Here is a 26,223-nt window from a genome sequence, read left to right on the forward strand (position 1 = left end):
TTGGTTATGCAGCAAAAAGGAACTAGGACAAGAGGCTTGACCTGGTCAGTAAATAAGCACAGGGACCTTCAAGTTCACACGTTGGTTTCTGAGGATTTGACCAATATGGGTCAGTCCCCAAAGTCAGCCTTGGCTGAATGCACCACCAAGATTGAAAAGCTGAGAGCTGGAGGGTCTGCTTGAGCAATGTACCCACTTTCATCTCTTCTTTACAACGGTCTGATATAAAAGTACTCAGGGCCTCTAGTCAGGAGTCTCCCCCATAAAAAGGATGCAATCGGAGGCATCCATTGCTAGTACCACCCCCAGCCCTTGGGCTGGTCCGTGGAATTTCTTCAGCTATCAAGCACTGCCACGGGACTGCCCTGGGCCCAGGCTGTGCCTGGTGCTGGAGGAAACAGAGGAAGGAAGGAAGGGCCGATGCCCACCCATCAGGAGCTTCACAGGCCAGCAGTAAGGAGCACAGAAAGGACCACCCACCCAGTTAGTCCACCACCAGAAACACACACCGGACGGTTCATCCCATCACTCCACTGAATATGCTCCATGAGCATGTGCACATTGCATTCCGCATCGACTCGAGGGCAGTGAGTTTTTGGTGGGCATTTATTTCACTTCAGAAAGAGAACGGGACTAGCATTTCTACATTAGAGACAATTTTACATGCCCCAATTTCTACCCTCCCTCTCCTCCGTAAGCCCCACAATCCTTCTGTAAGCTGCTTTTATTGCTACATCTAATAGCATTCAGTGTCAGGGGTGAGCACCCATGGGGGTAAGCTGATTGATGTTGAGTGGGTATCAGTTCATAACAACCCGATGGACAGTAGAACGAGGCCCAGCCGGGTCCTGTGCCTTCCGCACAATCCACAGGGCTAGGCTGGAGCCCAGCGTGGTAGCCACTACCTTGTCGCGGGTCTTCCTTTTTCTCCCTGCCCCTCTAGGAGGTCCTCCAGGGCCATGTCCTCTCGCCTGACAACACGTCCAAAGTCCGTGAGACGCAGCCTCGTCCTCCTTGCCTCTAAGGAGCATTCTGGCTGTACTGTTTCCAAGAAATATTGGTCTGTTCTTTTTGAAATATTATTATGAATAAATCATGTTATTGGGGGCACTTACAATTCTTATAACACTCCAGACATCAACTGTATCAAACATCTTTGTACATATGTTGCTGCCATCGTCATTTTCAAAACATTGACTTTCTGCTGGAGCCCTTGGTGTCAGCTCCTCTTTTTTCTCTCCCCCCACCCACCCTCCCACCCTTGTAGACCTCTGACAAATTATAAATTGTTATTATTTTTATATCTCACACCTTCCGCTGTCTCCCTTCCCCCACATTTCTGTTGTTCCTTTCCCTGGAGGGTGAGGGGCAGGGTTATACATGGATCATGATAGTCGGTTCCCCTTTTCTCCCCCTTCTTTGCCCACCTTCCCCCTACCTTCGTGGTATCACTACTCCCATTACTGTTCCTGAGGGGTTAATCTGTCCTGGATTCCGTGTGTCCAGAGCTCTTATCTGCACCAATGTACATGCTCTGGTCCAACCGGATTTGTAATGTAGAACTGAGGTCATGATAGTGTATGGGATACAAAAGACTTCCTCAGCTTTGTCTCCCAAAGATATTGCCAAATATTAGAGGCTGTTTGCCAGCACATGGTGGGAGGTAAGATGCTGAGAGATATCCTCTTTGAAGGCATTAAGCCAGTCTGGTCCCACCACAGGTGGGGCCTACTCCCTGCTGGTAAGGACAATGGGCTACTTCTCCCTAAGGCTTGTGGCCATCAGTCTGGTCCCTGTAAGTGGGGTTCACACCCTACTGATAATGGTTTCCATGGAGAGCCAAAAAACAAGTCAAACCTGCTCAGTGACATCCAAAGTTAGGCTGCCCTCCTGAATCTAGGGTCCGCCCATCTTGTCACATGTAAACCCCCAATCCCTCCTCTTCCTATAGTGTGTGTACTCCTAGATCATCCCCCTCCCATTACTGTATTACCTAAAGTGCAACCCCTTTCTGTGATGGATAGCTTTACCTGTAATTAGGGGGCTTGCATGCTCCCCAAAGATATATAAGCCTTGGTGAGCAATAAGCATTAAAGAACTAGAGGAATGTTGTGTGTTCGGTCGGTGCTATGCTGCACCCTGGCTGGCTCGTTCATTCCTTGTGACCCTTCTGTGAAGAGATGTCCACTTGTCTACAGATGGGTTTTGGGTTATTTGTTTGTTCTTTTGGAAGTCCACAGTGCCCTTCATCATCTTCACCAGCACCAAAGTTCAAGTGTCTGGTCTTCCTCAGCTAATTAGAGTGTGGCCGCTATGACCGGTTTGCTGAGTGGTTAGTTGGTCTCTTGGGGATCCACGTGTCCCCGAGTAGAATCATTCCATAGGGTTTGCTTCATGGAAGCAGATCACCAGGACTTTGCCTCCGAAGAATCACGAGGTGAGTTAGGACTGCCAACCTCTAGGGGAGCACAGTTTGCGCCTCCCTAGGCGAGCCTGTACCCTAGGCCAACTCAAGCAGAGCTAATGAGCTGGGAGTAGAGACATGCCCACGCTAACTCAATTACTGGGAAACTCACGACTTCTGCCCCGGCTTTGGGAGGAAGAGTGTAGACCAGTGGAGTCTCAACGTGGGGCTGCTAGCAGTGGTCACAGTGCCACAAAGGGCACCTGCGAGAGAGCAAAGCCAAAAGACCTGTAGAAACCCCAAGCCCTGGAGCGGGGAGACCTGGTGGTGCCGTGATTATGCGCTCATCTCAGAACCCAAAAGGCAGCAGCTTTCTTGAGCCCTGGGGACATCATGAATCTCTAGAAGAAACTGCCTGGAGAGCATCCAACAACTGGCCTTTTCAGCAATGCTGAAAAGTAGCCAAATTCTAACAGATGCAAAATGAGCCTCTGCCTCAATCACCCAGAGGAGAAGACTGGGCAGTGGTAGCCGTGTGCCCCTGATTGCTAACCCGTAGGTTGGTGGTTCAAACCCTCCCCAGTGTCTCCAGGGAGGTTAGGGGAACGGTTTCCCTGAAGATCAAGGCCAAGAAACTCCAAGGTACAGTTCTGCTCAGTGACTTCACTCCTGGTATGGTCGACTCCACAGCAGCGTGCTATGGTTAGGTGGCTCAGGTTGGTTCCGACTCTCGGCGGCCCTTACAGACAGCAGGAAGAATCTCTGCCCAGTCCTGCGTCCTCCTCACAATTGTCATGTCTCAGCCCATGGTGGTCACTGTGTCCATCCATCCATCCAGCCGAGGGGTCTTCCTCTCTTCCTGGTCCCTCTAGTTTACCAAGCATGATGATGTCCTTTCCCAGGGACTGGTCTCTCCTTGATCACGTGTCCAAAGTACATAGTGTGAAGTCTTGCCATCCTTCCTCGCTTCGAGAGAACATTCGGGCTGTACTTCTTCCAACACAGAACTGTTTGTTCTTTTAGAAGTCCCTGGTTGGGGAGAGAGGGGGGAAAAAAAAAAAAAAGAGGACCTGATGCAAGGGGCTTAAGTGGAGAGCAAATGCCTTGAGAATGATTGGGGCAGGGAATGTATGGATGTGCTTTATACAATTGATGTATGTATATGTATGGATTGTGGTAAGAGTTGTATGAGTCCCTAATAAAATGTAAAAGAAGAAAAGAGAAAAAAATGATTAGGGCAAAGACTGTACAGATGTGCTTTATACAATTGATGTATGTATATGTATGAACTGTGAAAAGAATTGTATCAGCCCCAATAAATTGTTAAAATAAATTAATTAATTAATTTTAAAAAAAAGAAGTCCCTGATACTTTCTTCTCCCCACCCCACCCCACCCCACCCCTTTTTTTTTCAAATTTGCTGGTCTTAATGGAAGTTGTGTTCAAGACTATTTCCTCCTGCGTCTTCTCAAGTGATTCTTCCTTGTATTTCCCCCTTTTCCTTTCTGATTTGGCGAGATTTGGTCTCCACTGAAGGATCTGCGGTCTCTGTCCAGTTTTAGCCTGGTGACAATCACCTTCCTGGGGTGAATGCTCACACGGGCAGTTGTGCCATTAGCTTTGTCTCACTCCACCGTTCAATGTAGATGGCACATGTCTTCCTGTAAACCTGGGCCAATTCGTCCTCTTGCAACCAGAACGTCGTCATCCTGGCAAATGGGCAAGACCAGACACTGCATTTTACCTCAGTTCTTGGAAAGAGCGGGAAATACCATCTTCCTGAGAATGTGGGACGGCGCGCTGAAATGCCTTTTGGGGCTTTTGCTCTGGCCCAAAGTCACAAAGGGATTGAACTTCATTTTGGCTGCTGCTCCTTCAGTGAAGGCCCCAGAAGACAAAAACCCATGGTACTTTCAATAGAATCACCAGTACCATAATTCAAATGCATTGATTCTCCTTCAGTCTTCTAAGAACTCAAACCCAGAGCACTCTGACCTTTATGAATTCATGCCAAGGTCATGCCTGGGTCTTTGAGATTAGAGGGCTCGAGCTAGTGAGCAGTGGCAGAAAGTAATCTAAAGACTCATGTCACCTCTCTTTTTAAATTATGGCAGTGAGATAGTTTATTGTCCCAGCCTGGCCGATAGACACAAGTGGGATTAATTGAAGAAGAGACAAGTGGCTCAGTGAGCCTTGCCTTTCTTGTCTCTCGCTTTTTAATCATGGGACCATTGTGCAGCTGCCTTGCTTGGTCTTTTCCTCAATTTAAAAGGCACACTACCTGTGGGACGCCTAGCCTGTGGACTGTGTCGCTATAAGTTGAGGTTCCTTTAAGACCACTCAAATGAAATTTACATCTCCGGAGCTGGAGACTGACAGTTGGTGACCTGCCTGGCTGTTTGCTGCCTGTGCTGGGATAGCCTAGCTCTCTCTCTCTACAGAGGACGACCGGACGGCCCTCAAGACTTGAATGACCGGTAGCGTCTCACAACTCTCATGGGACTGAGTCTCACTGAGCCATTTGTACTGCTTTATAACTTAACTGTTCATTTCTTGTATTATATAGCTATCTATTTATAATTTAATTGTTTGTTTCCTGTGTTTTATATCTATCTCTTTATATATATATATAATTATCAGCAACCTAGTCTTATCTCTCTAGAGAACCCTGTCTAACACAGGCAGATAGATATATAAGAGAACATTTGTTATGACACCATTCTGCCCGTGACCAATTCAGTGACATTAACCCTTTGGTAGCTGGTTTATTTTCTGCTTTGTGGCTACAGTTTGTTTCCAGAGAGGACAGGCATGCTGAAATCAAGGGGGTGAGGGGAAGTTAGAGGTAATATGGATTTTGCTACAATTATGTGGGATATATATGTCCCGAGTGGACCCTGGTATTAGGATTGGTGAGATGAGGCCTGTTTCTTCAGATTCGCATAGTTAGACGGCTCCCCACCAGGCAACAGGAGCTTCCCAAGAAACGTGCGGGGCTGAAAGTGTCAGTGGCTGTCATATAGCCCACGGGTCATACAAGGTCTAACTTAGGTTCATCGTGTTGTTCCTGACTGTCCCTTAAAGAAGCCACACATTGCTGGTTTTCTCCTGATTCGGACTCCTCCTCCTAATGCCCTCTTCAATCACTTGGCAGTAGCTGTTCTTGAGATAATCCTGAGCAAATCTCCACTGAGAGAGGTTGAGAAATCCTTTGGCCCAACTCTTGCGTTATTCACTGAGCCTCTCGTGTTTCCAGAAGTTCAATCAAGCGGAGGGAAGTTTCCAGAACTCTACTTTCTTGCCCAGGAGGAGCATACAGGGTGGTGATTTTTTTTTTTTTTAAGCACATCTGAGTACCCTGAGACCTGCTCACCTGGGAAACTTGAGTCCATGGGGACAGTCAGAGCCAAGGGAGAGGGTAGCCCTCAGACTCTCCTCAGACTCTCCTTCTCAGACTCTCTCCTGCCCAATCCATCCTACTTCACACATCATAACCTTAAAAGTGCTTCTCAGGGGGGCCATCTTCATGCCCTCTCTGCTCAAGGACTCCCACGGCCCTTCGGCATCAGCCACAGAGGGGCCCGGCCCTTGGTGTGGTCTTCAAGACCCTCTCAAAGGCCTGTTCAGTCCCAAGTCCTCAGGGATCCTCCTCCTTTTTGACAACTTCACAGTCCAGACCAAGCCTTGCCTCCTTCTGTCACTGACAGCTAAATGTCATGTGGAGGGCACAGGCCTGGTCCACTGACCCACGAGCTCCCTCCATTCCATGTTGGACCATCTTCTCCCACGGGGCATTCTGGTTCTCTTTCTAAAATGAACCATTTAACCAGGGGTCTACCAGTAGATGTCTGGATAGACATGTAGGCTGACAGGTGGGAGAGGGAAAGTAGACCCACAAAGATATATAGGTTTAGGATGATTACATAGTACTACGAAAGGACTGTACTCTAATGAACTCAACAACTTGGAAGACATGGACAAATGCTTGGAAAAACAATCCCTCCTTAGACTATCCCCAAAGGACGTCAAGAATCTCAACAGAGCCATTGCAATAGAAGAAATGGACAAGGTTATCAAGGGATTACCAACAAAAAAATCCCCTGGACCAGATGGCTTCACAAGAGAATTCTACCAAGCATTCAGGGAAGAACTGACACCAATCCTACACAAACTCTTCCAGAACACAGAAAAAGACAGCACACTCCCAAACTCCTTCTATAAAGCTAGTATAACAATGATACCAAAACCAAGCAAGAAGCCCACGAGAATCGAGAACTACAGACCAATATCGCTAATGAACATCAATGCAAAAATCCTTACCAAAATCCTGGCCAATAGAATACAAAAGTATATAAAACAAATAATTCACCATAACCAAGTGAGATTAATACCAGGGATGCAGGGATGGTTCAACATATGAAAGACCATTAGTATCGTTCGCCACATTAACATGAAAAACTATAAAAACCACATGATATAATCAATAGATGCAGAAAAAGCATTCAACAACATCCAACACCAATTCCCGTTTAAGACACTCAAGAAGATAGGAATGGAAGAAAAATTCCTCAAGACAATACAAGCTGTATATGAAAAACCAACAACCAACATGGTAGTCAATAGCGAAAAGATTAATACAATCCCACTGAAAAAGGGGGCAAGACAAGGATGCCCCTTGTCCCCACTCTTATTTAACATCGTACTGGAGGTTTTAGCTAGCAGCATAAGGCAAAGAAAAAACATCAGAGGTATTCACCTGGGGAAGGAAGAGGCAAAACTATCATTATTCCCAGATGATATAATTTTATATATGGAAAATCCCAAAAGCTCCACAAGTACTGGAAGTACTTGAGTACTGGAAGTACTGGAGTACTGGAAGCAATAGAGGAATATGTCAGAGTGACAGGATACAAGATCAACAAACAGAAGTCTTTCAGACTGCTATACACATTGGATAAGACCACAGAAGAGGAGATCAAAAAGGTGATACCCTTCACAATAGCCAAGCACAAACTGAAACATCTAGGAATATACCTGACTGAAAGAACAAAAGACTTGTATGAGGAAAACTACAGAACACTATTACAAGAAACCAAGAGTGACTTCAACAAATGGAAGACTATCCAGCCACCTGTACATACCTACAGGTCCATATATAGCTTGTATGTACAATACAAGCTATATATGAAAAACCAACAACCAACGTGGTAGTCAATGGAGAAAAGACTTGTACAGGTGGACCTGTAGGTATGTACAGCTACTGTGGAAATCAATTTGGCGATATCTAAAACAGATGGAAATTGAGCTACCATACGACCTAACAAGCCCCCTACTGGGCATATACCCAGAAGAGGCAAGAAACAAGCCATGGCCAAACATTCTGTCCTCCAATGTTCATCGCGGCACAGTTCACAATCACAAGGAGTTGAAAACAATCCAAATTTCCATCAACAGACAAATGGATTAAAAAATATGGTACATTAATAACAATGGAGTATTACACATCGTTAAAAAGCAGCGATGAACGCATGAAGTACATGACCTCAGGGAAGAACGGGAGGAAATTATACTAAGCAAAGTACAAAAGGACAAGTACAACATGAGTCTGCTGAGGTAAGCTTGAAACAAAAATGCAAAGGGACCATAGGGAAAAACCTACTGTATACAAACATTCCTGGGGTGAGGTCCAGGTAGTATGACCGGGGCCAGACCAAATCCAGGGATACATATGGTAGCCAACTAAAAAGGAGCAGTGAAAAAGGGGGGGGGAAATGGGCAGCGGGGGAACAGGGCACTAACCTACCCAAGGGGAGGGTATTGTTTATATCTCCACTGGGAAAGAGGAACCAGACTTCAACTCAGTGCTCCTAGATGCGAATGCAACATACCTGCATGGAGCAGGGAACCAGTAGAGAGGTCTGAGGGGTAGGTCCAAATCCCAACTACGTGGACAGCCACCCCTCCCCCCAGAAGAATTTACTTCAGAGGACAACACTGAAGCTACAGTTCAGGGAGAGGGACATGTCTGATCAGAGCACACAGGAGCAAATGAAGGAGGAGGAAGAGAGTGGAGCACATCCTGGACCACCAAGCCTTGAGGACGATATACCTGCTCAGAGCAGACAATGCACAGAGGACCATATGGCTAGCCCCACTACATGACACGACATCCTTCACTGACCCATAGCCCTTCAGGGAATAACACAGGAGACACAGTGTGCGAACTGCGCCCGGTCTGATCCCACCACACTGAGGCAAAACACTAAGGGTGTGCAACAAAACAGCAAGGGGAACAGAGCAAGGAAGTCCTGAGGGAATACCGAAAATAGACTTTGGGGCCAGGGCATGGTACCTCATCAGACTCAACCAGAAAACACTCCTAAAGGTCAACAAACAGACCTTGAACTATTTACAGGCTTTTGTTTTATTGTTGTTTTCGTTTCTTTTGTTGCTTTGTTTTGCTCTGTCTTGTTTTTTGTGCATATTATTATTTCTGCAGGTCTACCTAGATAAGATAGGCAGGATAAACAATTTGGAGGAGAAAACAACAGGATCGAAGGTTCGGGGGGTGGAGGGGGAGTGGAAGAGGGGGAGGTAGGGGAAAGGAAGTGAGTGTTAACAAACCCAGGGACAAGGGAACAACAAGTGATCCAAAATTGATGGTGAGGAGGCTGTAGGAGGCCTGGTAGGACTTTATCAGGAGCAATGTAACCAAGAGGAATTACTGAAACCCAAATGAAGGCTGAGCATGATAGTGGGATAAGAGGAAAGTAAAAGGAAATAGAGAAAAGAACTAGGAGGCAAAGGGCACTTATAGAGGTCTAAATACAAGCATGTATATGTGTAAATATTAGTTATATATAATGATGGAGAAATAGATTTATGTGCATACATTTATAGGTTTAGTATTAGGGTAGCAGATGGACATTGGGCCTCCACTCAAATACTCCCTCAATGCAAGAACACTTTGTTTCATTAAACTGGCATTCGATGATGCTCACCTTCTCGACACGATTGCTGAAGACAAAGCGGTGCATAAGCAAATGTGGTGAAGAAAGCTGGTGGTGCCCGGCTATCAAAAGAGATAGCATCCGGGGTCTTAAAGGCTTGAAGATCAAAAAGTGGCCATCTAGTTGAGAAGCAACAAAGTCCACATAGAAGAAGCATACTGGCCTGTATGATCATGAGGTGTCGATGGGATCAGGTGTCAAGCACCAAAGAACAAAAAAAATCATATCATTGTGAATGAAGGGGAGTGCAGAGTGGAGACCCAAAGCCCATCTTTAGACAACTAGACATCCCCTTACAAAAGGATCGTGGGGAGGAGATGAGCCAGTCAGGGTACAGTGCAGCAACGATGAAACATACAACTTTCGTCTAGTTCTGTAGTGCTTCCTCCCGACCACTATCTTGATCCCAATTCTACCTTACAAATCCAGCTAGACCAGAGGATGTACACTGGCACAGATAGGAACTGGAAACACAGGGAATCCAGGACAGACGAACCCCTCAGGACCAGTGGTGAGAGTGGCAATACTGGGAGGGTGGCGGGATGGTGGGGAAGAAAGGGGGAACTGATCACAAGGATCTACATATAAGCCTCTTCCTGGGGGATGGACAACAGAAAAGTGGGTGAAGGGAGACATCAGACAGTGTACGACATGACAAAATAATAATAATTTATAAATGATCAAGGGTAAGAGAGGGAGGGGGAAAATGAGAAGCTGATAGCAAGAGCTCAAGTAGAAAGCAAATGTTTTGAGAATGATGATGGCAACAAATGTACAATTGTGCTTGACACAATGGATGGATGTATGGATTGTGATAAGAGTTGTAAAAGCCCCTAATAAAATGATTTAAAAATAAAATATATATATATATAAGTTTGACAAAGGACTTGGGTATTTTCTTTGGTTGCAAACATGTCTATGAATGTGGTGAAGCATACAGGGGTAAAGTTATGAAAACGTCTTAGACATAACCAACTGGCCCAGAGGATCAGGACTTGGTCTCGGGGGACACCAAGGTCAATTGACATTACGTAGTTTACAAAGGAGATGTTTACATTCTACTTGGGTCAGTAGCAAGTGGATTCTTAAAGGCTTGTGAGCAGCCATCTAAGACGCAAATGCTGGTCTCCCCCAACCTGGAGGAAACAAGAGTCATGAAAATCCAAAGACATGTGGAAACAGTTAGTCCAAGGGACTCATGATGAACCACACAAATATCAGTCTCCACAATCTTGAGTCCAGAAGAACTCGATGGGGTCTGGTGACCACTAGTGCTCTTAAAAGGATCACAGTAGACGGTCCCGGCTGGAGTGGGAGAAACATGTGGACCAGAACTTAAATTCCCAAAAGAGATCAGGCTTACTGGTCAGATGGAGACTGGTGGGACCCTCAAGTCTATGGGCCTTATCCTTCAAGTCTGGAACTGAACTTGTCTCTGTGTTAGAATAGTCAACCATTTGTGAGCAACTGAACATCCCCTTACAGAAGGGTTGTGGGGAGGAGATGAGCCGGTCAGAGGACAGTGTAGCAATGATGAAACATACAACTTTCCTCTAGTTCTTAAATGTTTCCTCCCCCCACTATCATGATCCTAATTCTACCTTACAAATCAGGCTGGACCGGAGGATGTACACTGGTACAGATAGGAACTGGAAACACAGGGAATCCAAGACAGATGATCCCTTTATGAGTGGTGGTGAGAATGATGATACCGGAGGGTGGAGCGAAGGTGGGATAGAAGGGGAACCGATTGCAAGGATCTACATATAACCTCCTCTCTGGAGGTCAAACAACAGAAAAGTGGGTGAAGGGAGACATTAGATAGTGTAAGATATGACAAAATAATAATGACTTGTAAATTATCAAGGGTTCATGAGGGAGGGGGAAAATGAGGAGCTGATGCCAGGGGCTTAAGTGGAAAACAAATGTTTTGAGAATAATGATGGCAACAAATGGGCAAATGTACTTGACACAATGGATGGATGGATGGATTGTGATAAGAGTTGTACGAGTCCCCAATAAAATGATTTTTTAAAGGTTTGTTTGTTTTTGTAAGTGAAAGGAAGCTTATTGATTTATTTATCCCATTGTTCTCCATCTCCCCAGGAGGGACAGAGAATCCCCCTGAGGAGCCTGTCTTACTGCGTCTCAGCCTGGGGAACAATGCTTGGAGCATGAGCACACAGGCACACATGCAGCCAACCAAAGTTATCGCTGTCCAATCAATCTGACCCAGGGCAACCCCATGGGTTCTGATGCAAAACTGCTCCATAGGATTTCCTTGGCTGTACGTTTTGCAGAAACAGATTGCCGGGCCTTTCTCCCACAGCACTGCTGAGGGGAGGGCCTCAAGTGGCCAACCTTAGGTTAGCAGTTGAAAACAAACCACTTGGTCCATTCAGGGATCTCTCTTGGGCATAAAAACCAAAAACTATTCTCCCTGCCATCGAGTGGAGGCTGACTCAGAACAACCCGATAGGGCAGAGTAGAGCTGTCCCTGTGGGTTTCTGGTACTGTAAATCTTTATGACAATAGACAGCCTCATTTTTTCCCCAGGGAGCCACTGCTGGCTTTGAACTGCTGACCTTGTGGTTAACAGCCTCACGGGTAATTGCTACACCAGGAGGGCTCCTTGCTTGGAGCATAGAAGGAGCATTAATATCTATTAATTAGGAAATAAATCTACCAACCCCTTATTTCCTGGAATCTCTCCAATTGATCCAACCCTTGGCGGCTGTTGAGTTTGGCAATCACTGGTGGTGTAGTAGTTACACATTGGACTACTAACTCCAAGGTTCGAAGTTCAAAATCACCAGCTGCTCCTCGAGAGAAGGCTTCCTGCTCCCATACAGAGTTAGCCTGATGGGGTCACTCTAAGTGGGCATGCTAGGGATGGTGGTGAGTTGGGTTTTGTTTTGTTGTTTTGTTTTCCGGAGTTCTTTGATGGTGAGCTATCCATCTGTCTCCCCAGTCCCATCTCCAAGGCTCCGCTGGATAAGCTTTCCTGCTGGAAATCTACCCTTTTTACAACTAACAAGTGTTCTTGGTTTTACTTTCACTCCATGAGAAGTCTTTCCTGTCCTAAAACCGACGACCAGGCAACCTCGGGAGGCGCCTCCACAGTCCGTCTAGAGTTTGCTAGGGGAAAGTCTGTGTTGACAATCTACGCCCGCCGGCATCCAACCGACATGACACCGACTCACGGGGAGGCCGGGCTGGGTTCCGGAGCTTGTCAATCATTTCGGGAGCAAACAGCCTCGTCTGTCTCCCTCAGAGCGCGTCTGGTGGGCTTGAACTGACCATCTCGGAGGTTAGCGGTCCAACGCTCACACAACAGCGCCACCAGAGCTTCCCTGGGGCTGCAAATGTCGCCGCAGAATCCAGCGATCATTACATAACCTCTGGGAAGTCATACACTTCCAGCTACCTCTCGCTCTATTCATTTTCTTTTGAAGGGTGTCGCTTACACTTTGCACATCCCCCTGCAGATCTGGGCAAGACGCAGTTGGTCCCAAGCGAAATCCACACCCCACCCGACGCCCGGCCTTCACTTCGTGTGCAACGCCCTGCCCACCCTCAGCTTCTCTATTCCCCACCCCCACCCCCGCGCTCCCCCGGCTCCTCGCCATCCCGGGGCGCGATGCAGCGCCCTCGCCGGTACCTGGAGCTGGTGTAAGTGCAGCACGTAGCCTTGCACCATCAGTTGGAACATGAAGCGCAGCTGCCCTGGCCCTGGCAGTTCCTCGGGGTTCCGCAGCGGCGGGGCCCCCCGGGGCCCGGTTCCGCGAGCCACTTCTGGCCCGGCCGAGGGGACGGCGTCCGGGAGCACGGCTTTGGCCCTGGTCCCGGGGGCGCAGAGGCCGAGACCCACCACGCGCGGCCGCAGCAGAGCCCAGCGCATCCTGGTGCAGCCCAGCGCTGCCATGGCCCGCGTCGGCTCCGCGGCGCCTTCGGATCCCCAGCAGGTCGCGCGGGACCTGGCTCGGGAGACAAAGGAGCGGGGCGGGGTTACGGGGTGCGGGAGGGGGGGGCGGTGCGGGGAGGAGAGGGGAGTGGCGGGGCGGGGCGGCTGCCCACTATCTGACCCCACTGCACCTTTGGCCGGGAGTTCCTCGCTGCCCCAGCGAGCGCCCTGCCCAGAGCGGACCCCGATCCCCATCCCCAGTTGTAATTCTTCTGGTCCTGGGAAAGGGTCATGCGACTCAAAGGCGGGTGGCGACGGCCGGGTGGCGACTCAGGGGACCCACAGCGCTCAGAGGGTGGTCAGCCCTCCTGCCCACTCCCCACGTGGCGCTGGCGCTCACTCTCCGAAGACATTGCTCTGGACTGCGGGCGGGAGTTACTGGAAGTTCCAGACGAGCCGGACGCGAAGGCCCAGCTGGCGAGGCGGGGGGGAGGGGGGGGGGGCTCGGGGGGGCCTCTCCTGCACGCACCACTGTGCCACCGCGCCAGCGCCCCGGGGCCCTCGCCTCCCCGAGGAGCTGCCGATGCCTTTCCTAAAGGCCGTCCAGACTCACTGGAGTCCCAGGACTGAGCTAGGAAGCAGAGAATGAGGCGCAGTGGCCATGCTCATCGGATCCCAGCAGTCCCAAGCCAACGAGGCAGCCAAACAGCCAAGCGAGTTCAATATTCCGTTGTTGTTTTTCATCCAATTCACCCCACCCACCCCAAACCTGCTAAACCAGCGTTTTTCTGACTAGAGGCTGAGACCAAATTTGATGGGTTGTATTCTTTTTTAAAGTTTTAAGGAGAGTCTATTTTTACATAAAACAGTGCAGAAAACTGCAAGAAGATGTTTCCTAATTTTTAAATCTTGTCTCTCTGCGTGTGTTCATAGATATATTTAAAGTTCATTTTGAAAGCGTTAAAGATGTTTTTAAAAAGCATGCTAGGCTGTAAAATAAGCCAGTCCCCATGAGGATACAGCCTATTTCTGATCATAAGCAAACTTGAGGAATTTGATGAGAGACAACCAGAGTGGGGCGTGGCAAATGGCACCTTCACGTGGCAACAATTAGACCAACCATAGATGTAGCTCCATGTGAATTTTTTAATTTATCCTCTTGGCCTTCGCAGAGCATCTTGAATCTGTGACTGGATACCCTTATCAATTTGGGTGATGTGTCAGCCTTTATCTGTCTACACATCGGGTCTCATCCATTCCTCTTTCTCCGCTCTGTCTACCTACTCGACTTTGACTACACACACTCAAATCCTAGCCCTTTTCCTGCCGCCTTCTTTCTGTGTCTTGGGGTTGCATCCGTATTTTCTACCCTCCTCTCTTTCTTACCTCCTTGATTCTCTGCCGAGAATCTGTGTTAAATCTGCTGTTAAATGTATCCCTTGAGCTCTTAATTCTGTTCTTTTATTTCTCCATTTTGATTTTATTCTATTTTCTTTTCTTAAATAAATAATTTTATTGGGGGTTCTTACAGCTCTTATCACAATCCATACATCTCTTAAATAAATAATTTTATTGAGGGTTCTTACAGCTCTTATCACAATCCATACATCAATTGTACAGAGCACATAGGTTGCACCTAGGTTGTCATCATCATTTTCAAAACATTTTCTTTCTACTGAAACCCTTGGTATCAGCTCTTCTTTATTCCCTCCCTCCACCACCCTCCCACGGTCGTGAACCCTTGGTAAATTTTAAATTACTATTATTTTCATGTCTTACACCATCTGCTGTCTCTTCACCCACGTTTCTGTTGTTCATCCCCCACTGAAGGAGGGTTATATGTCAATCATTGCAATCTGTTCCCTTTTTCTCTCCCCACCTTCTCCCTACCCTCATGGTATCACTACTCCCATTCCTGTTCCTAAGGGGCTTATCTGTACTGGCTTCCGTGTGTCATGAGCTCTCTTACCTGTACCAATGTATATGCTCCAGTCTAGCTGGGTTTGTAAGGTAGAACTGGGTCATGATAGTTGGGGGGGGGGGAAGCATTAAAGAATTAGAGGAATGTTGTATATTTTGTTGGTGCTATACTGCACCCTGGCTAGCTCATCCCTTCCTTATGACTCTTCTGTGAGGGGATGCCCTATTGTCTACAGATGGGCTTTGGGTCTCCACTCTGACCCACCTCATTTACATTGATATAATTGTTTGTTTTGGGTCTTCTGATGCCTGATATCTGATCTTGTCGACACCTCGAGATCACACAGGCTGGTGTGCTTCTTCTCCCATGTGGGCTTTGTTGCTTCCCTGATAGATGACCGCTTGTTTGTCTTCAAGCCTTTAAGACCGCCCAGACACTATATCTTCTAGTAGCTAAGCACCATCAACTTTCTTCACCACATTTATTTATGCACCCATTTGTCTTCAGCGATTGTGCCCAGAAGATGAGCATGCCAGATTGCCAGGTTATTAGAACTTGAGTAGAGGTCCAATGTCTGTTTGCTACTTTGATACTTAACATATAAAGATATGTACATAGACCTATATCTCTATCACTATATGTTAATATATTTACATATATACTTGCCTATATTTATACCTCTATAAATGTCTTTTGTCTTCTAGTTCTTCGATTCCCTTTTACTTTCCTCCTGTCCCACTATCATGTTTAACTGGCTATATTGCCGTTGATAAATCCCCACTAGGCGTTCTACAACCTCTTCACCATTGATTTTATATCTCTTGTTGTTCCCTTGTCCCTGGGTTTGTTGGCTCCCTGCTCCATCCCGCCCCCTCCCCCTCTCCCCCGGAGATGTTTGGTCCTGTTGTTTTCTCCTTGGTATGGTTTATCTTGCCTATCTTATATAGATAGATATCAAACAAACAAAAAGCCTATAAAAAGTTCCAGGTCTGTCTGCTGACCCTTATGAATGTTTTCTGATGGGGTCTGATGCGGTGCCAAGCCCTGCGCGCGCCCCCACCCCCCACGGAACTCTATTTTCAAGATTCCTCAGGGACTTTGTTGTTTTGTTCCCTTGCTGCTCTGTTGCACTCCTTTCCTGTTTCACTCCAGTGTGGGGGTCAGACCAGGCACAGTTCACACAGTGCTGTCCCCTGTAGCACTATGGGTCAGTGAGGGCATGTCGAGTATCATGGTGGATCCAGCTCTACAGTCCACTCTGTGCATTGGCTGTTCCAAACAGGAATGTCATCCTCAAGGCTTGGTAGGCCAGGATGCTTGCTCTCTCTCTCTCTCTCTCTCTCTCTCTCTCTCTCTCTCTCTCTCTCTCTCTCTCTCTCTCTCTCTCTCTCTCTCTTCCTTTCTCTCTCTCCCTCTCCCTCTTAGTTTGCTCCCACGTGTTCTGGGCAGACTCGCCTCTCTCCCTGGGCTGTATCTTTAGTGCTGCCCTCTGTAGTACATTCTTCTGGGGAGAGGGTTGATGTAGCTAGGATTGGGCCAGCCCTGCAGACCTCTCTGTTAGTTCACTGCTTCATGCGGGTATGTTGCTGCATACCAAGACTTAGCATACCAGGTTGAGGTCTGGTCCCTCTCCCTCTCCTGTGGAGACATAAATAACACCCTTCCTGTGGGTGGGTTAGTGTCCTGTTCCCCCACTTTTTCTTTCTTTCTTTTTGTCTTTTCCCGTCCTGTATAGTTGGCTGATATATATCCCTGGGTTGGGTCTGAGCCCTACCAGAGGGGAGCAGGTTAAGCACTCAGATAGTCAAGCTAGATCCTGAACTTCTTGAAGAAAAATTATCAGAAAAAGAATAACACTACAGAGAAAGGCTCCTGGACGCAACAGGACTAGTGTCCCCACTCCTGCAGAGAAACACCCTTTGTGAGAACCAATGGAAAGAAGCCTGAGCTGCTGGAACCAGTGTGAATCCAGGGCAAAAGAGAGGTCAGCAAAAGATGCCTGGGATGTCAACATGTTAGGTCTTTGATGTTAATTGCATGGAACTGCTGTGCCATCTCCCCTAAAGATGCAGTCTTCAAAAACAAGAAAGAAAAGAAACTAAAAAATGGTGCAGTCTTCAAAGCAAACGCTGTTTCTTAATTCACTGACTAATAAGGGCAATAAAGGTCTTTACTATTAAGATCTCACACTTGCTGGGGTGGGGGCAGCGGGACCCAACCACATGTGACAGCATTTTTTCCCCCATGAGATGGACAAAGACCAAATGCCGGATAGCACTCTGGAGTGAGGATGTGGGGGTGAGATGGGAAGTTCTCCATCGTGATTCAAGGGAGTACAAATGGGCTACTGAGCTTTCCAGTTTTAAGGTGTACCTGCCTTTTGTATAAGCAACTCTTCTCCTAGGAAGTCATCTTACTAATGAGCTTGCCTGTTTGCAGAGGGAAAGGACAAGATTTTGGAATTTTCCCAAGAACTTTCCGAAGCTCTCTCATATACCCGGGTCTTTTTTGGTAGCATTGTTTGAACAGGGAGAAAGAATATTGGAAACAACACCGAACCCATCGGGGGGGGGGGGGGCTCATGAAATAAATCATTGTTGACCCATGCATTGGAATCATATGCAGCTTTGAAAAAGAATGATATAACTCTATACGCATTTTTATTGTCAGGATGTATTAAAAAATTTTAAGGGACGCACCAGGGTTGTGTCTAAACTATCCTACCATCACCTCGATGTTTGTGCATGTGTTAGACAACCTCTGGAAGGATACTCAAGAAATAACAAGGAGACAGTCCTTCACGCCAGCACATTTGGCAAAATTCAATAAAATAGCAAATAACAAATGCTGGGGAGGCTGTGCAGAGATAGGGACGCTTTTACATGGCTGGGGGATCTGTAACATGGGACGGTGAGTTTGGAAATCAGTATGGCATTTCCTTAAGCAAATGAAATACAAGCACCTCCCTCCTGGGGTCACCCCCTAAGAGATTCAGAATACGGCACAAACAGACCCCATGCACACCTCTGCTTATTGCAGCAGTTTGCACAATAGCAAACACATGGCAGCAACCCCAGGACCCCAACCCTAGAGGAATGGATAAACAAGCTCGAGTACCTTCACACGATGGAAACGTAGGACTCGATTTAGAACAATAACTCGCTGAACTACAGCGAGGCATGGAGAAAATGGGAGAACGTTATGCTCAGCAAACTCGTTCAATCTTACAAAGACCAACATCTGTTACAAGGAAGAGCAAACAAGAAGGAAAATGGTTTACACACCGATAGACAAGATGTTGGTGACTAAATAAAAATTGCTTCATGGGAAAAAAAAACCCTAACACTATTCCTTACCCATCAGATCTAAATATTTGTCTGAAAGGCTAAAAAAAAGGAGAAAGGGGTAAAACCGAGGTGTGGACTTGGTGTCTTTAATGACAAACAAGTTCATTTAAAGCATTCAAAAAAAATAAAAACAAACCAATCAAAGCCCGTGTCTCCCGGACAAAGAGTAGAACACCCTTCACAACATGCCCTCTGGACTCTGGATTCGATACTGTGTGCACAAAAGCTCCAGTGTTCTCAAGCGGCTTATTTGAAAGGCATGTTAGTTTAGGGTGTTTTCTTTGAACTTTCTGGAAAGGTGTTTCCCAAAGTGAGGATTGGTTGTCCATTAACTTGATCACCTACATCCTCACTAGACCCCAGGACTTTAGTGACGTCAATTTAAACAAGTCATTTTTTAAGCACATGATGAAATGGATCCCAATTCCTGATGACCAGTGTGTTTCAAGGTAAAACTGCCCATAGGGTAAGGTGGCCAGATTTTAACATTGGTAAAGCGGGACACCATTGACCAGGGAGGGAGCGGGGATTCTTGATTAAAAATTTGGAGCAACAAAAATTTTCATAGAATGCAAAAATCGTATTGTAATATATATTTTTAAATTTCAACTTAAGTACAATTTACAAATAGAATACATTAAAAAATTATGTATAGTATTATTTTATTCTTTGGCATATTTCTCATTTGAGTGAATTCTTTTTAGTAGATTGCTGTCATTGTTTAAAAGGTCATGATATTTTTCACAAGAATTTGTTAAATTATATTTCACACATAAAATGGCTTTCAATGTCTCAATACTTAATTGTGATTTTTCCGATGTCCACACTTTATTTACCATAGAAAAAAGACATTCAGTCGCAGCATTAGTTCCTGGCAAGGATAGCACATATTCCACAATTTTTAGTGTATTATTGTACAGAACATGGTTTGTTTCAAAATGATAAAATATTTCTAACCACTTGTTCTCTATTGTGGTTTTTGCTGATGCCTAAGATTTAACTTTTTCCTTATCAATATATATTTTAATAATGATACCTCTAAAAATAAATTAATTAATTAACTAAAAAATAATGATACCTCATTAAAAAGATCATTTTCAGAAATATTACTATATGGGAAATTTTGAGTAATATGGTCAAATGATTCTTGCTTTAATGTAACCCAATGAAAATGTTCAATATCATTGTAATGTACCATCCACTCTTCTAAATAATCTGTGCAGTTACTATAGAACTTTTTAACGTGATTCATGATATCTGCATGATTTATTGCACCTTGTTCTTCTAGCTGGCTTACACTATTACAGATAGTTAATGGAAGAAAATTATTTTCTTGACACTGAAATTTTAAATTATTGACTTCATTTGCTACTTCGATTACCGAAATTTTGTCATCTTCAATAAGTTTTATAGCATTTTGAAAAAGAGCTGCTTGATTGTGTACAAACTCTAGCCAATTTTTTGAAGATTCTTTTTCAAAAAACTCTTCTAAAATTCTAGGACATTTATCCTGTGATAGAAAGTAGGATTTCAAAGGATTGTATATTTTTTAAAATTCTTTGGACAGTTGGCAAAAGAGCTAACCAACATGTTTTACTGTATCCAAGTATTTTCTGATATTTGACTTCCACAGTTTCACAAAATTCTTTAAGCATTTCAATGTGAGCAGTGTATATATAGAAATAAGAATATATATACTTTAATAACAATATTTCCATATCTTCGGGCAACAAATAAGCAACTGTTTGAATGGCATTATATATTATATGCGCTGCACAACCAACACCAATAATGTTTTGATTAAGGTTTTTGTTTAATTTATAAAAATTATTATTTGAAGGTGAACAAGCGGCCATCTAGCTCAGAAGCAAATAAGCCCACATGGAAGAAGCACACCGGCCAGTGCGATCATGAGGTGCCCAAGGGACCAGGTATAAGGCATCATGCAAAAAAAAAAAAAGATATAAGTATGTGTATGTATGTGTATATATGTGTATATGTATATATGTATGTGTATATATGTATATATATATCATATTAAATGAAGGGGGAAGTGCAGAGTGGAGACCCAAGGCCCAAGTGTCGGCCAATGGAGATCCCCTCATAGAGGGGTTTAGGAGAGGAGATGGGTTAATTAGGGTGTGAGGTAGTATCGATGAAGAACACAGCTTTCCCCCAGATCCTGGATGCTTCCTCCCCCCAACTACCATGATCCAAATTCTACCTTGCAGGGCTGGATAGGACAGAGGCTGTACACTGGTACATATGAGGGTTGGAGGTACAGGGAATCCAGGGTGGATGATACCTTCAGGACCAAGGGTGTGAGGGACGATGCTGGGAGAGTGGAGGGTGAGTGGGTTGGAAAGGGGGAACTGATTACAAGGATCCACATGTGACCTCTTCCCTGGGAGAGGGACAGCAGAGAAGGGGGGAAGGGAGACTCCGGATAGGGCAAGATATGACAAAATAACGAGGTATAAATTACCAAGGGCATATGAGGGAGGGGGGAATGGGGAGGGAGGGGGGTGGAAAAAGAGGACCTGATGCAAGGGGCTTAAGTGGAGAGCAAATGCCTTGAGAATGATTGGGGCAGGGAATGTATGGATGTGCTTTATACAATTGATGTATGTATATGTATGGATTGTGGTAAGAGTTGTTTGAGTCCCTAATAAAATGTAAAAGAAGAAAAGAGAAAAAAATGATTAGGGCAAAGACTGTACAGATGTGCTTTATACAATTGATGTATGTATATGTATGAACTGTGAAAAGAATTGTATGAGCCCCAATAAATTGTTAAAAAAAATAATAATAAAATAAAATCATCATTAAAAAAAAAATTATTATTTGTACCTCTGCTAGCTTTTCCTCCAAAATTTGCGTTCGTGTTGTCTGCACAATATGCAATCATTTTATGTTTTAATTTTTTCCAAAATATTAATAATGGAACTGAAAATTATTTCAGAAGTTTCAGAAGGCACAGAAATGAAATCTAAAATTCTAATTTTTATTCCAGTTTCTGAATCAAAAAATCTAATAATGGTTGGAGATAACTTTATATCCTTATGATTAGATGTGTCAGAATATATGGATATAAAATTAATTTTTTTCTAGATTTTTGTTTAATTCTGACTATGCATATGGGGAAAGCACATTACACACAATTGCCTCGGATTTTGTTCAAGCACAGGCAAATTTTTTGTTGATTAACTCTTTGACAACTTGTGATGTACAGTCCATAGATCTGAAGGAATGATTGTGATTAATAGCATGAAGAGACATAAGTCCTTCTGTTAACGCTAATTTCTTCTCTTCGTCTCCATAAGTTGTTTTCTGAAAAAAATCCTGTATTTTGGAGGAAGATACAGCAGTATTTAAATATCTTTTATGTTTCTGTGTCTCCAAGAGCTTTGAAATAGCATTCTTCCCGCCATGCGAAATAGAAAATTCACCATTACATTTCCCACATTTTACCATGTAATCGCTTTTGGTTTTTTTAATAAAAGGAAATTCACTTCTTAGATCATCATTGAACTTGCATCCTCTTTTCTTACTCATTATGTTAAAAATCTAAAAATAATTTTAATTATATTATAAATTATTATATACATATTGCTTAAAAACACAGCAACTAGGTACATAATTACATGAACACATTTTATTGTTAGTTTATAAACTAAATTAATTTGATTGTTATAAAGTAACTATATATTTTTAATTATTTTAATTTTAATCCTATATTTCTTTCTAAATAATAACAATACTAGCTTGTTGGTTTTTTTTTCTGAATTTGCCATAACATAAGTTGTAAGTGTCACTTTCAAGGCTGGCGCTAGACTTTTTGCCGCCACTATAAAATATAACTAATACGAATACTGTCTTCTAAATTCAAGAAAATTTATGTATTTATGAAATAAATAAATAAATTACTTACCTAAATGATCTGAATAGCTGATTTGTTGAGATCACTTGTTTAACTAGCACTAGCACGCAGTACGATGTGTATCGTCTGAGTTACAAAATGTTTTCATCGTTGCCAATGCCAAAAGTGCCACTGTTCATTAAGTCCAAACAATGGTGGTTGAATTCTAACAACTGATCAACAATGCGAACATTGATGAGCAGTTCTCAACAATTATGTTATTATTAAAGTTTAACATTATAAAATTAACAAAAATAATATAAAACTCATATCCTGGTGAAATAGCCACATGGCAGCCAAAAACCGTATGTTCCCTTCCCGTTTTCCCGCCGTTCCCTGGCTTGTCATGCATTCTTTCCAAAAATTGGCACTTTTTAGAAACGCCCCAGAACATGGGACAAATTGTTAAAAATTGGAACTGTCCCACCAAAAGCGGGACGTCTGATCACCTTACTGTAGGGGCTTTCTTTTTGGTCTGCAGGCCCAGGAGTAACACTGTGCCCGGGGTTCCTCCACAGCGACAGGGTGTTCTGGACTCTACCTTTACAGAAGCAGATAGCCAGGCCTTGTGACGACACTGCCCTGGGTGGGTTCCAATCTCCAAACTTTAGGTGAATAGCCTACTGCACACTGTTGTGCCCCCAGAGACCTTGTGACATCAGTAGTAAGGTATTAAAATAATTTAAACCCTGACATAAAATGGAGTACCTTCCCCTCCCCGCTCTCCCTGCCTCCCTTCCTCCTTCATTCCTTCGTTTCTTTTTATTTCTTTGGGGAACATCGAGAAAGGAGCTGCCTGGGAAAGTGCCCAACCGGAGCTGCCCATGAGTTACAGTGTAACAACACATCATGTGCGTCCCAGTATTGGTTGGAGCTCTGAGAGTAACAGACGTAGGTGTAACTGGGTCTAATTCTGTCATTTCATTAGCTCACCCGTCTTCATGAATTTGAAATTGGAAACAAGCAAAATGCCCCGTGCCCCCTGGAGCAGAACATGTGTGGTTGCGTGGCTTTCCAGAGACTTCAGGTCACCAAAAACACACCCAAAGTCAAAATCACCCATAACCCACCCGGAACATTTCTATGCAGAAGCAAATGGAAGATTCTCCCTCTAGTGCCCAAACACAGGTCCTCAGGACGCAGCCCAGCTAACTGTCTGGTGACGGCCTGCCGATTTTGTTCTGTTTCTATGAACCTTTTCTTACCTACAGGCGAAAACATCATGCTATACTTTCCTGTGAATGCCTTTAACTATTATCAAGGTTAGGGGCTTTTAAAACAGATAAGCAATAACAGCCATATGAGTTCAAAGGGCATTTCTAAGAATTCCTACATCATGATGTTGTACAGTTAGGGACCCTCAGGACCACCCCAATTCATAAAAACCCCATTGGGCGCCATCCTCACACCTGTCCTTAGGTTTCAGCCCATTGTCGCAACCAGTGTGTCCATCCACCTCCTCGAGGGCCTTCCTGTGTGCTGCCTGCCCCTCAACGCTACCAAACATGATGTCCTTTTGCAGGCCTGATAAGGGACTTCTTGCAAGACGCATGCTGGTGCCCTCGGCAGTGCATGGCGCTTTGAGTACCCTTCCCCATCCTCCGCGAGCGCCTTTGACGATGCTTCCCATTGGATTGCTCATCTTTTCTTCCGTCTTGGTTGGCACTGCTCTGTATTTAGTGAGGTCGGCTTTTGCCCTAGGTAGTACGCACATTTTCTCTTGGTGTTCTGTCTCCTTTAAAAAAGTTGTTCTTGGGGACGGACAATAGACAAGTGGGTGAAGGGAGACATTGGTCAGTGTAAGACATGGAAAAACAATAATAACTTATAAAGTTCAGGAGAGAGGGAGGATGGGGGAGAGAGAGAAAAAATAAAATGAAGAGCTGATACAAGGGCTCAAGTAGAAAGGAAAGTGTTTTGAAAAGGATGATGGCAACAAATGTATACATGTGCTTGACACAGGGGATGAATTGTGTTAAGAGATGTATGAGCCCCCAAGAAAATTATTTTTAAATTGTTCTTGTGTTTTAGGTGGACATTTACACAGAAAATTGGCCTTATATTGAATCATTTGTATACAAATGATTATTGTATACAATTGCTTATAATTGTCTTGCGTCAGCATTCTGAGTCTTTCCCTGTGGCTGGTCTATTTCTATTGCTCTAGCTTCCCACCCCTTGTTCCGTTGCTTCTGTGCTTTGGGGTAAATCTTGAATGTCCGGTCTCATAGGGTGGATTGATTAAGGGGTATATCACCGGTGGGTGATCATTTTTTTTACAAGCCCATCCATCATTTGGTTGAAAAGTGATCTCCAGGGCTGGCCTCAGTGCCAAGTTCAAAGATTGTTTTAGGGTGACAGTCTCAAGGGTTCTTCTAGCTTCTATCAGTCCAGGAGCTCTGGTCTCTTTGAAATTTGAGTTTGTTCTACATTTTTCTCTTTCTATTTGATGTGTTTAAAACTCAAAATCAAAATGCGCTAGGTTTCTGGAAAGGAGCCCCTGGGAGTCTGACTTGGCTGGAGGGCAGTGAGCAAGAGGTTTGCGGAAGGCTCTGGTCTATAGTGAAGCCCTCTATCCATTTTTGAGTTTCCACATAGATTCAGCCTCGATGGAATTCTTTCTGACCATTAACCAGCAACGTGAATAGCTTTCCCCTCAGTCAGAGAGTGTTAGAAAGTGGATTGCTACCACTCCTGTCATGTCACTGGGTCAATCTGTTACACAAGATCGCTTTCACGAGTTCAAAAGCAAGGCTGTTCCTTTGAGGACTAAGAAGCACTTGACCCGAGCCATGGCATTTTCAATCTCCTCATGTGCATGTGAAAGCCAGACATTGACCAAGGAAGACCGCAGAAGAGTGGATGCATTTGAATCACTGGGGAGAATGTAGAAAGTACCACAGACGGCCAAAAGGACCAATAGATCTGTCTCAGAGTGGGAGAAAATGTGCAACTAAGTCAAGGTAATGCAAAGACCAGGCTTTCTGGTTTAAAGACACTGTTGGGCCCCTCCCTCCAAGATTAGGGTCCTAAGACAGACACATTTCAGGCTTAGGACTGAATTCATCCCCCTGGCTCAACTTGCAGTCAAATAGTAGACCTATAAGGTGGACAGGGATCTTGAGTAGCACCATGGGTTAAGTGTTGGGCTGTCAACCCAAAGGTTGGTGGTTCAACTCTGCCAGCCACAGCAGGGGAGAAGGATGAGGCGGTCTGATGCCAAAAATATGGACAGCCTTGGAAACCCTCTGGGACAGGTCGACTCTGTCCTAGAGCAGCAGTTCTCAACCTGTGGGTCGCGACCCCTTTGGCGGTCAAACAGTTCTTTCATGGGGGTCGCCCGATTCATAACAGTATCAAAATGAGTTGGGAAATAGCAAGGAAAATAATGTTGTGGTTGGGGGGTCACCACCACATGAGGCACTGCCTAAAAGGGTCGCGGCATGAGGAAGGTGGAGAACCGCTGTCCTGGAGGGTTCCTGTGAGTCAGAATGGACTAACAGCAGTGGGTTCATTCCCCAGGTGAACAATAGCACCCAAGAGGCGGGCACACCTTAGAACAACCAACCACTCCAGATCATGAGGGCAGCGCTTGGCCAGGGACAAAGGTCAGAAAGCAGCGAGGACAGAAGAGGGCTGGCTGGCAGCGGCAGACCCAGGGAGAAAAAGGGGAGATGCTGTTGACATCGTGGGGACTGCCGTCGCTGTCCCCAACCAC

At 44.9% G+C, this 26,223-nt stretch overlaps 1 protein-coding gene across 2 annotated transcripts in view; it reads right to left on the bottom strand.

Annotated features, from left to right (window-relative positions):
* The window catches only part of CYP27A1 (cytochrome P450 family 27 subfamily A member 1), a 44,848-nt gene extending 31,435 nt beyond the window's left edge, over positions 1 to 13,413 (bottom strand). The window contains exon 1 of one of the 2 annotated variants that reach the window (XM_075529480.1): positions 13,076 to 13,413. In XM_075529480.1, the coding sequence (XP_075385595.1) occupies positions 13,076 to 13,339 (264 nt within the window). In that variant the 5' untranslated portion in view covers positions 13,340 to 13,413. The remainder of the gene's footprint in view (positions 1 to 13,075) is intronic. The other variant, XM_075529479.1, reaches the window with a different exon arrangement.
* Between the last annotated feature and the right edge of the window lie 12,810 nt (positions 13,414 to 26,223).

The sequence above is a fragment of the Tenrec ecaudatus genome, chromosome 13, assembly GCF_050624435.1.
Source record: "Tenrec ecaudatus isolate mTenEca1 chromosome 13, mTenEca1.hap1, whole genome shotgun sequence".
Lineage (NCBI taxonomy): Eukaryota > Metazoa > Chordata > Mammalia > Afrosoricida > Tenrecidae > Tenrec > Tenrec ecaudatus.